The 12,053-nt window shown below is 44.2% G+C and overlaps 1 protein-coding gene across 10 annotated transcripts in view; it reads right to left on the reverse strand.

Moving 5' to 3' along the window:
- Nucleotides 1-12,053, reverse strand: part of LOC110496850 (uncharacterized) — a 107,242-nt gene that overhangs the window by 5,907 nt on the left and 89,282 nt on the right. For 7 of the 10 annotated variants that reach the window (XM_090208990.1, XM_036953217.2, XM_036953222.2 and 4 more), the window contains 13 exons: nucleotides 11,133-11,234; nucleotides 9,550-10,995; nucleotides 9,335-9,412; nucleotides 7,198-7,331; nucleotides 6,896-7,018; nucleotides 6,432-6,489; nucleotides 5,787-6,302; nucleotides 5,539-5,622; nucleotides 5,335-5,388; nucleotides 5,115-5,252; nucleotides 4,787-4,920; nucleotides 4,162-4,345; nucleotides 147-320 (listed from right to left, as the gene is read on the reverse strand). In XM_090208990.1, the coding sequence (XP_090065116.1) occupies nucleotides 147-320; nucleotides 4,162-4,345; nucleotides 4,787-4,920; nucleotides 5,115-5,252; nucleotides 5,335-5,388; nucleotides 5,539-5,622; nucleotides 5,787-6,302; nucleotides 6,432-6,489; nucleotides 6,896-7,018; nucleotides 7,198-7,331; nucleotides 9,335-9,412; nucleotides 9,550-10,995; nucleotides 11,133-11,234 (3,225 nt within the window). The remainder of the gene's footprint in view (nucleotides 1-146; nucleotides 321-4,161; nucleotides 4,346-4,786; nucleotides 4,921-5,114; nucleotides 5,253-5,334; nucleotides 5,389-5,538; nucleotides 5,623-5,786; nucleotides 6,303-6,431; nucleotides 6,490-6,895; nucleotides 7,019-7,197; nucleotides 7,332-9,334; nucleotides 9,413-9,549; nucleotides 10,996-11,132; nucleotides 11,235-12,053) is intronic. The other 3 variants (XM_036953221.2, XM_036953220.2, XM_090208991.1) reach the window with 3 other exon arrangements.

Genomic DNA, 12,053 nt, shown 5'->3' on the forward strand with positions numbered 1-12,053 from the left:
TTACCAACATAATTACAACAGCACAAATATTTGCTATGATATGATATACCAAGGCAATCAACATTCAGGGCTCGAACCACCCAGTTTATAATTACAGTATTATCATCATTTTCTGTAGCTTAACAGTAAGATAGTATTCAATTCACCCGTGTTTCTCCTACATCTCTGTGGCGGTAGGAATTGCCCCAAGGCCTGATGGGAGACCACCTGGCACTCCACAATCTCCTGCTTGACCACTATTGGTTCAGGTTTGCTGGTGACCATGGTGAGGAGTTCAGTCTGGTTCTGCTCTCTACAGATCTCCTGCAAACGGGATAGAGCTGGAGAGGGAGGGAGGGAGAGAGGTTTACAAACATATATTATGATAAATAGAGATGAAACTTAATAAGTATAGCCAGTTATAATTGTAATGGCTTAGCAGACAATAAGAAAAGAGTATCAGTATTTACCTGGCTGAAAGAGAAGGAATATAATATATATTGTTTACAGGAAAGTCATTTAACAATTTTAAATGAAGTTGTGTGGAAAAAGGATTGTGTGGTTGGGGGAGGTGGGCTTGTGAAATATACTTATTCCATGGGCAAAGCGGTGGTGATATTAATTAACAATCATTTTTATCCGAATGGACAAATTGTCCAGATTCTGCAAGGAAGATGGATTTCTTTAAATATGTCATTGGACCATAAACATATTTGGCTCATTAATCTAGTCGGTCCAAATAATGATGATCCACGCTTCTTTGAAAATATATATAATAATTTACCAAGCCTACAAGCAATACAAGACTCTATTATTATGGTGGGAGATTATAATTCAGTTTTAAATACTTCAATGGACCGTAAAGAAAACACTACAAACTATCACCCGAATGCACTTAAAGAAATCATGAATATATTGGATATACTGGAATATACTGACTCCATGATTTTTTCCCACATTTTGTTATGTTACATCCTTATTCTAAAATGTACTAAATATTTTTTTCCCCCTCATCAATCTACGCACAATACCCCATAACGACAAAGTAAAAACTGCTTTTTAGAAATGTTTGCAAATATCACATTTACATAAGTTTTCAGTCTTTTTACTCAGTACTTTGTTGAAGCACATTTGGCAGTGATTACACTGATGTTCAATCATGTTCAAGTCCAGGCTCTGGCTGGGCCACTCAAGGACATTCAGAGACCTGTCCTGAAGCCACTCCTGCGTTGTCTTGGCTTTGTGCTTGGGGTAGTTGTTCTGTTAGAAGGTGGACCTTCTCCCCAGTCTGAGGACCTGAGCGCTCTGGAGCAGGTTTTCATCAAGGATCTCTTTGTACTTTGCTCTCTCAGTATCTTTGCCTCGATCCTGACTAGTCTCCCAGTCCCTGCCGCTGAAAAACATCCCCACAGCATGATGCTGCCACCACCATGCTTCACCGTAGGGATGGTGCCAGGTTTCCTTTAGACATGACGCTTGGCATTCAGGCCACCCTACCATAAAGGCCTGATTGGTGGAGTGCTGCAGAGATGATTGTCCTTCTGGAAGGGTCTCCTATTTCCACAGAGGAACTCTGGAACTTTGTCAGAGTGACCATCGGGTTCTTGGTCACCTGCCTGACCAAGTCCCTTCTCCCCCCCCAAATTGCTCAGTTTGGCTGGGCGGCCAGCTCTAGGAAGAGTCTTGGTGGTTCCAAACTTCTTCCATTTAAGAATGATGGAGGCCACTGTGTTCTTGGGGACCTTCATTGCTGCAGAAATGTTTTGTATAGACAGATATGTGCCTTGACACAATGCTGTCTCGGAGCTCTACGGACAATTCCTTCGACCTCATGGCTTGGTTTTTGCTCTGACATGCACTGTCAACATCGGGACCTTATGCTGTATTGTGAATAGATTGATGAGGAACATTTTTTCATTTAATCCATGTTAGAATAAGGTAACGTAACAAAATGTGGAAAAAGTCTAGGAGTATGAATACTTTTCGAAAGCACTATATATGGGGGATACAACCCTTCCCTGTTCTGCAGGTTTTGCTCCGAAGAGACAGAATCATTAGTTCATTTGTTTTGATACTGTCCAAAAATAGCTTGTTTTTGGTCGCAGGTTCAGGAATGGATGAGGAATTGCACTATTTACCTGGAGCGAACTCTGCAGATAGCACTGCTGGGTGATTTGAAAAGTCATAGTCAATCTATCAATAATACTCTTAGATAAAATGTTTATTTTTATTTACAATCTGTAGAAACTATGAGAATAGAAAGGTTCAGAACTTTTGTGAAATATCACAGCACAGTTGAAAAAGATATCGTAAATAGAAAATCGGATGGTATTCAGAGATAGATGGGAGGGGTTGAGTGGAGCTGAAGGATGGGACTAAAAAGAACAAGATAACTCATGTAAAATATACTGTATCCGTAAAATGTACATACATACATACATACATATACACTGCGATGCAGTGCAGTGCCTTAGACACAGACCGACAGTGTCACCAGCAAGGTAGCCCCACACCATCACACCTCCTCCTCCATGGTGGGAACCACACATGGAGATCATCCGTTCACCTACTCTGTGTCTCACAAAGACACAGCGGTTGGAACCAAAAATCTCAAATTTGGACTTTCCACCAATGGACACCAGTAATGTCCATTGTTCATGTTTCTTGGCCCAAGCAAGTCTCTTCTTCTTATTGCTGTCCTTTAGTTGTGGTTTCTTTACAGCAATTCGACCATGAAGGCCTGATTCACGCAGTCTCCTCTGAACAGCTGATGTTGAGATGTGTCTATTACTTGAACTCTGTGAAGCATTTATTTGGGCTGCAATTTCTGAGGCTGGTAACTCTATGATAAGGGAATTTATATGTTTAAAGTAATGACTAAAGGATTCCATCCTGAAATCATATAATTGTATGAAATGTGTTAGTAGTCATAATTCCATAATATGTGTGACTAGACCATTGTGTTGCTGTGTAGTGGTGTAAGAGTTGAGAGAACAAAGAACAACAGGAAAGAGGCTCCTTCCAAGGTCCCTCTAACCTAGGGAGGGAGGGAGGGAATGGCATGGAACTGCCAGCTTGGTAGTGATAAACGAGGAATGTGGACTGTGGGGAAAGATACAGCCCGGATACTGTTTGTGTGTCTGTGTAAGTAGGTGTGTGTGTGTGGGGGGGGGGGGGGGTTATAAAATGACATGTCTTTGCACTTTTGACTTTAGAACGTTCTCTGAATAAGCCTTACGGAACTTTGCCTAATTATTATTAAACCCAGGGTCTTACAAACCTCGGGGATTGGTAAAAGCTTAAATAATTGTTTAGTTATCATCATTGGGATTGAAAATTCTCGTGACGCTCTTATGAACTTATCCTCTGCAGCAGAGGTAACTCTGGGTCTTCCTTTCCTGTGGTGGTCCTCATGTGAGCCAGTTTTATCATAGCGCTTGATGGTTTTTGCGACTGCACTTGAAGAAACTTTCAAAGTTGACATTTTCAGTATTGACTGACCTTCATGTCTTAAAGTAATGACGGACTGTCGTTTCTCTTTGCTTATTTGAGCTGTTCTTGCCATAATATGGACTTGGTCTTTTGCCAAATAGGGCCATCTTCTGTATACCATCCCTACCATGTCACAACACCACTAATTGTCTCAAACGCATTAGGAAGGGAACAAATTCCACAAATGTACTTTTTATAAAGCACACGAATGCCTTTCAATTAATACCAGGTGACTACCTCATGAAGCTGGTTGAGAGAATGCCAAGAGTGTGCAAAGCTGTCATCAAGGCAAAAGCTGGCTACTTTGAAGAATCTCAAATATAAAATACATTTTGATTTGTTTAACACTTATTTGGTTACTACATGATTCCATATGTGTTACTTCATAATGTTGATGTCTTCACTATTATACTACAATGTAGAAAATAGCAAAAATAAAATAAAAACCCTGGAATGAGTAGGTGTGTCCAAACTTTTGGCTGAAGTGTTATACATGCAAAAAATATATATTGGGGATTGGAAATAATGCAGACAATTACATTGATGGAAGCCACAATATTAAAGCTGATCTACCCTCTTAAAAAAAAGGAAGAGAAGTGAGTGAGTGATTTAAATCTACAGGTTCCGAAGCAACATGCAGATAATCACACTAGTCCCAGATCACCCAGAAGTCTATCAACAATCACTCACCTTTATCAAACAGCATCCGTTTGATCTCGTCAAAGTCAGCAGGGGCCAGAATCACCTCCTGTAGCGTGCCAGGCTCATCATGGTTCTGCTCCTCCACCTCCTTAGCAATCTGCATCAGTCTGGACTGTTCTGCCAACCCTCGGGCTGGTACCACACCAAGGAAATACCACGGGTACCTCATTGTCTGGGCGTGGTGGGGAGAGACTAGCGGAGATTAGCTGATGTGTTGTGAGTGTACCTTAAATATTCATTTTTATATATCTTTTTTAACTTAGATTTTATTTCACTTTTCCAATATAAAAACAGAGCAGCAAAACAGAAATGCAGAAACAAAAGCAAAAAATAAAACAACTCATGCCATAAGGTAGGAACAGTACAATATATGAAAGCAATGATATTGGCTTTCACCAAGGTATACTTAATACCTGGTTTGTGAAAGCTTTCCATTTTTCCCATTTTCTTTCAAAAACTGTTTTTGTCTTAAGGCATATGTCAAACTTTCCATGGCATAGATTATTTTAATTATATTTCTGTTTAGTTGTGTCATTGTTCTACAATCACCATTTACGTGAGTATCTAGTGTGTGTATGGTTGAGTAAGAGGTGTGTACGTGTGTGTGCCTCACCAGGTACAGCTGTCGGTGTCTGTATTTGAGGACGTGGCTGATGAGTAGAGTTTTTTCAATTTTGCTGCCACACGACACACACAGGTAGAAGGACACCTGGCCCTCACTGCAACACTCTATCATTGCACTGAGACCTACACACACACACACACACACACACACACACACACACACACACACACACCGAGAGAATGACAAAGCCCTTACAGTACTGTGGCACACACCACACGCTCGCTCACATACACACGCACAGTGAATAAAGACTCACAGAGGTAGAAAGACAAAGGTACTAAACACTGTTATCTGAACACACTCCTGGGACACTGACCGACCAAAGGCAGGCTGTTGTTGACGGAGTCTCTCAGGTTCTTGGTGGGGTGAAGGGAGTTCTCTGTGGCCCCTCCTTTTCGTGTCACCTCTTGGCTGTGTCCTAGGACGGTCCCCTGGTACTCCACCTCACACACACCTGAGAGAACACACACATACAATCATCTATTTCTGTCACCACTGCAGTGAATTCTGTGTGTGTCTCTCGATCTCAGTCTCACCAGCCAGGTTCTGTACATCTGGGGAGAATTGGACTCTGTGTCCATACAGGGAATCTGACAGAGGAGAGGACTACAGTGGTTAATAAATACGTAATAACCCAAAAACAGAACTATGTAAGTACCAGCTTGTAATTACAACTAAGTTACTATGTCTTTGACCACACTGTGTTGTTACATTGGTCAGTAGAAACTCATGCTTCCTACCCTTTAAGGGGTCCACCTCAGGCTGGGTATGAGGATGGGGCTGAGGTTCCACCTTGGGGTCCACAGGCTCCTGTTTGACAATGACTGGAGGAAGAGAGGTTGAAACCTCACTAACCTCCATTGCTCTAACCAATACAGTAATTACATACTTTATATCACTGTAAACTCTGACCAATACAGTAGCCACCAATCCAAGTAAGAGTACCATGTTGAACAATTGTAAACAATCTCCTCCCTCCTTCTCTCACCTGTGTTGTCTTGGTCCAGATGTGGTTCTGAGGAGTTCTGTGGCATCCAGGCTCTTTTTGGCTCAGTGTTCTGTGGTGTCTGGAATTTTATTGGGTCAGAATTCTTTGGCGTCTTGGCTCTGATTGGCGCAATGTTCTGTGGTGTCTGGTCTCTGATTGGCTCAGAATTATGTGGTGTCTTGGCTCTTATTGGCTCAGGGACCATCTCTGTTCTCTCTGACCTCTGGCTCCACTGGGGCTGATCCGGGTTCTGATTATCTGGCCGTCTGTCTGCGGTCTGTATGCACTGGCCTGACTCCAGCTGATCTCCAGTCAGCTTACCAGCCACTGTATCTGCTGTCTGCAGGGGGTGATGCGGCTCAATCTGATCCATGGTCAGTTTATCCATCACTCTGTAGTTCTGGTCAAAGCCCTGCTCTGTTGCTGGGTCAGGACCAACTGGGGGAAAAAGCTGATGTCTGCTTGCTGTGTGTAGACACAGGGCATTCTGATTCTGTTCCTGCAGCATGTACATGGCTACACACACACACACACACACACACACACACACAACAAAAAAAAAAATCAGTCAGCAGATCATCAAATACAATACAATCAAATACACGTCACAAACCCACCAACGCACAGACATAGGCACACACACACCTTCGTAGAATGGAGCTGACTGCACAAGGTTATACCACATCTGATCCAGCAGCATCACCTAGGCAACACAATGGAGACAGGTACATTATGATCTATGAGTCCCATTCCAGTCTGCTGTGGCATCACAGATCGACAGACAAGTGTGGTTAGAAAATCCTGTAGTTCGGTCTTTTCTTACACAAATGGATAGAGGCTTGACTACCACAAAAACCAACAGTAGGCTTAAAAATAGCCTTTTCCCTGTCCAGAACCGTGAACCCTAACCTCTAAAGCCTAATGTATACCTTATGTATGCAAGATACGCAAAATGATCTCCATTTTGCGTAGCTAATTGTAGTTCTTATGTTGCGTTCTGTGTAGGGTAAAAATCAGCCTTAACCTTGACCACATCTACACCCTAAACCATTCAATGACCCTGTGTTGACCAGCCACTGACCCCTGAACCCGAAGGTTTCCATGTTTACCTGTGCATCTAGATCCATCTCCAGTTGTGACAGTGCTGAAGCAACCTTCCTGAGGAGCTGTGGACTCGGAGGCTGCTGCTGCTCTCTCAACCAATCACAGCGCATAGGACTATACTGGGAAAACTAAGAACACATTCACATATTACACACACACACACACACACACACACACACACACACACACACACACACACACACACACACACACACACACACACACACACACACACACACACACACACACACACACACACACACACACACACACACACACTTTCGTAGTTGCTAGTGATGTCACTCACCATGTAGCACTGCTGGTGTTGCGCGCTGATGATGTGTTCACAGATGTGTGTACTGGAGAGAGTCTCAGCACAGCTCACACACATGAAAAACGTAGCCTGGGAGATGCCTCTACACTCCACCACACTGCCCAGACCTGGAACACACACACAATATTTTCCAGGTATTTTACAAACATTCCATCTCTTAATGGCAAAACGAGAAGTGTCATTCTGTGTCTTCAGATATTCAGTTTCTTGGCAATTTCTCGCATGGAATAGCCTTCATTTCTCAGAACAAGAATAGACTGACGAGTTTCAGAAGAAAGTCTTTGTTTCTTTGTTTCTGGCCATTTTGAGCCTGCAATCGAACCCACAAATGCTGATGCTCCAGATACTCAACTACTCTGAAGGCCAGTTTTATTGCTTCTTAATTCAGCACAACAGTTTTCAGCTGTGCTAACATAATTGCAAAAGGGTTTTCTAATGATCAAATAGCCTTTTAAAATGATAAACTTGGATTAGCTAACACAATGTGTCATCGGAACACAGGAGTGATGGTTGCTGATAATGGGAGAAAAAACAAAATCAGCCGTTTCCAGCTACAGTAGTCATTTACAACATTAACAATGTCTACACTGTATTTCTGATCAATTTGATGTTATTTACTGGACATTATTCTTTGCTTTTCTTTCAAAAACAAGGACATTTCTAAGTGACCACAAACTTTTGAACGGTAGTGTACATTGTAATATTGTTCTATGGTGGTATTAAACATTTTGTATTGTGGATATGTAGTGGTGTAATAATGTTATATGATGTACTGTTTTATATTTTATGTAATGTAAGTGCCTTATTAATATGTTTGGACCCCAGGAAGAGTAGCTGCTGCGTGGCAACAGCTAATTGGGATCCTTAATAAATACCAATAGTTTGTGACAGAACTATTGGTAAATTTGAAAATGCAATGGAAACACATTGAACTTTTGATTTTTAGTCGGTACATGAAAACTTAAGCAAAAAAAAAATCTGTCGCCAATTTAATGCACAACCCAATTTCGAAGTTGCACCTTGTGTATTTTACTATTCTAACTCTCAACATTATGTTATTTGAGAGGGAGGGTTCTTCAACATCTTAAAGAACAATCTGGCCTTAATGGCAATGTACTCTTATAATCTCCAGAAGAGGACTGGCCACCCTTCAGAGCTTGGTTCCTCTCTAGGTTTCTGCCTTTCTAGGGAGTTTTTCCTAGCCACCGTGCTTCTCCACCTGCATTGCTTGCTGTTTGAGGTTTTAGGCTGGGTTTCTGTATAGCACTTTGACATTGGCTGATGTAAAATGGGTTTATAAATACATTTGATTGATTGATGGGGCCCCTAGCGGCCTGGGGCCCCAAGCGACTGCTTATGTCGCTTATGCCTGGAGCTGGCACTGTTGCAATGGTATGTAGGAGAATGTGTCGCTCGCAACCATTTCTGCTAGAATTTCATCCAGTGCTTGCATTGGCTTGAGGTAAGACTGCATCTTGCGTTGGCTTGAGCTAAGCCTGTACTTACTGAAGCCCCCACTACTCTCTCTGCACTTGTCTCGCATGTGTAGGCCTCCATGTCAGATCAATCTACTTGTCGAACCGCCTGTAGGCTACACTTTATTCTCCCCTTGCAGATTTAGCATTCTGCCTTGGTGGCATTCGTTTAAGTGAAGCTCTGCTACACATCTGACATTTTCTAAATGAATAAAAGTAGTTACCCTACTGGAAGCTCAAAAGTTGTAGACTATTTTGTTACCGTAGGCCTACTAACTGCATTTCAAGGTTGAAACTGCGTGTACAGTTTCAGCATAAACAATACAATAGGCCTTTACAACAGCACATACTCTCACACACACTGAGCATTGATTGATCATGCAGATAGCAGAGCAGAGAAGGATTTTGACATTGCATATAACAGTTCCATTTTAAGTCATCCTGTTCATAGAAATCATTTATTTTAATATACCCGTTTCTCGCAGTTATTTATCCAGGGAAACTGTAGTGGGTTTGGGGCGGGAAATCTCTGTAACCTGATCCCTGTTAAACCCTAACACACAATCGGAGAGATCGCTCTACATTCTACCAAACATCTTAGTTCTGGAGCACGCACGCACACACACACAACTGACCTATGATCGGTTCTGTGTTGTGAAGGCCCTTCACTTTCAGGTATTTGGACAGGTGGCTGGGGCCGACAACCCTCTTTGCTGTGAGTGACACACCAGACAATCAAATCAACACCAAGTATTATTAGTGACACATCATTCAGCCTATAAACACCAAGTATTCCTCAGAAAAACACAGTCAATCAACACATCCATTGTCACAAGAAGCCTTCTCTCACCTGCGGGTGTGTCCGGCAGCAGATACACCTGTGGAACACTGAGCCAGCTTGCTGGGGCCTGCTCGAAGTGTGTGTGTTCACTGTGCTGATGTGTGTGTTCACTGTGATGATGTGTGTGTTCTTGGTCTTCGTCCAGTTCTCCCTCAGAGTAGTCCGCCTGTCTGCCTCCCTCGGAGTAGTCCGCCTGTCTGCCTCCCTCGGAGTAGTCCGCCTGTCTGCCTCCCTCGGAGTAGTCCGCCTGTCTGCCTCCCTCGGAGTAGTCCGCCTGTCTGCCTCCCTCGGAGTAGTCCGCCTGTCTGCCTCCCTCGGAGTAGTCCGCCTGTCTGTCTCCCTCGGAGTAGTCCGCCCGTCTGCCTCCCTCGGAGTAGTCCGCCCGTCTGCCTCCCTCGGAGTAGTCCGCCTGTCTGCCTCCCTCGGAGTAGTCCGCCTGTCTGCCTCCCTCTGAGTAGTCCGCCTGTCTGTCTCCCTCGGAGTAGTCCGCCTGTCTGCCTCCCTCGGAGTAGTCCGCCCGTCTGCCTCCCTCGGAGTAGTCCGCCCGTCTGCCTCCCTCGGAGTAGACCGCCCGTCTGCCTCCCTCGGAGTAGTCCGCCCGTCTGCCTCCCTCGGAGTAGTCCGCCAGTCTGCCTCCCTCGGAGTAGTCCGCCCGTCTGCCTCCCTCGGAGTAGTCCGCCAGTCTGCCTCCCTCGGAGTAGTCCGCCAGTCTGCCTCCCTCGGAGTAGTCCGCCCGTCTGCCTCCCTCGGAGTAGTCCGCCCGTCTGCCTCCCTCTGAGCAGACTGCCCGTCTGTCTCTCTCTGAGTAGTCTGCCCGTCTGTCTCTCTCTGAGTAGTCTGCCCATCTGTCTCTCTCTGAGTAGTCTGCCCGTCTGTCTCTCTCTGAGTAGTCTGCTCGTCTGTCTCTCTCTGAGTAGTCTGCCCGTCTGTCTCTCTCTGAGTATTCTAGATGAGTCTGTCGGTTTCTCTCAGTGTATGCAGTCTGTCGGTCTCTCGCTGAGTATTCAATCTGTCTGTCTCTGTCCGAGTATTCCAGAAGAGTGTGTCTGTCTGGTATTTCTAGAAGCGTCTGCGTCTCTCTGCATTCTGGGCTCTTCCTCTCCCACCACTCTGGACTCAGAGAAGTCTCCCAGTCCTTCAAATGTGTTGAACTCCTCAGAGCTGAGAGAGGTGCAGGAACAGGGACAGAGACAGGGGAGGGGTGTGTCGTCTTCTCTGTGGACAACGAGGGGGTGTGGGATGGTATGGAGGAAGAGAGGGTGGGTGAGGTAGATAGGACAACTGTGGAAAGAGAGGTAGAAAAGGGGTTTGAGGGAGAGAGGGAGGGAGGGTTTGAGGAAGAGAGGGGGATAGGGTGAGGCGTAGAGAGTGGGAGAGGGATGGAAGTAAGGGATGGCTGATCCTGGAGGAACGGGGAAGGTACTTGTAGGGGTTCCTGGTCTTCTCCCAAAAACACTGGGGGGGAGCAGGCGAGAGCGAGAGAGAGAGAGAGAGAGAGAGAGAAGGGTGGAGAGAAAGAGCAACTTTATAACATGGCACTCAGGTAAAGAACCACACCCCTATGGACAGATAGAGATATTTCTGTGACTCACTTGAGATCTGAACCAGGAGCGTCTGGTCATTCTCCTCCTCTGATAGACTGACAGGGAGAGGACACACTCCCTCGGTCTCACGTGACTCTGCCCCACACATACCTGAGGGAGATGAAACGATGAGTGGAGACACAGCAGATGCCTTAACCTCAGTTAAGAACAGTTTCAGCTAAAATACAGCTTCAGTAGAACAATTTCAGCCAAAGAACAGTTTCAGCTAAATAAAAGTGTCACGACTCGCCTGTGAGGATCCAAAGATCAGGTTACAATGGATCAATGTCCACTAGACCGCTCTCACCCACAGAGGGGAGTAGGGATTGATGTGGGGGTTTTATGACACCTCACGCCAATCGTAAATTGTATTCAGCAGGGAACTCTTTTTGGTGATTGGAATGTTTTTGTTACAGAGACATTTTGCGGCCCAAAAACTTTAACTTACAAAAGTGAACACTGGGACAATATTTCTAAACAAGAGATGGTCTATGGAACATTAATGTCTATTTTGTGACAATTATATAACTAAAATATTGTAACTTGAAGAGATTTCACACTGTTTATGTCAAGTTTACATCCTTTACATTGTGTAGGAAATATCAAGAATGAAGATAATATTTTTGTTAAGACAGGAATGTGATTTTAGTTTTCTAACGAGATCTTAGTTTTGATGATATGTTGCCCTTTAAGTAGCCACGCCCTGAATGAGGTCAGAGAGCTTGTCAGCGTGATGGAACCGCCCTTTTCGACCAGAGTGCCTTAAAGGACTGACTAAGAAGTAACATACCATACCAGAAGATGTGAAACCGTTGTCCACACGTTGAACTCTCAACCTCAACACTAGATGAGGAAACGTGGAGTGTTAGCTACATGTGAGAAATGGTTGAAACAACACAAAGTGAAGAGAATAAACTCAGCAGACCACAC

Source organism: Oncorhynchus mykiss, chromosome 18, assembly GCF_057628025.1.
Source record: "Oncorhynchus mykiss isolate SJ-2025 chromosome 18, ASM5762802v1, whole genome shotgun sequence".
Classification (NCBI taxonomy): domain Eukaryota; kingdom Metazoa; phylum Chordata; class Actinopteri; order Salmoniformes; family Salmonidae; genus Oncorhynchus; species Oncorhynchus mykiss.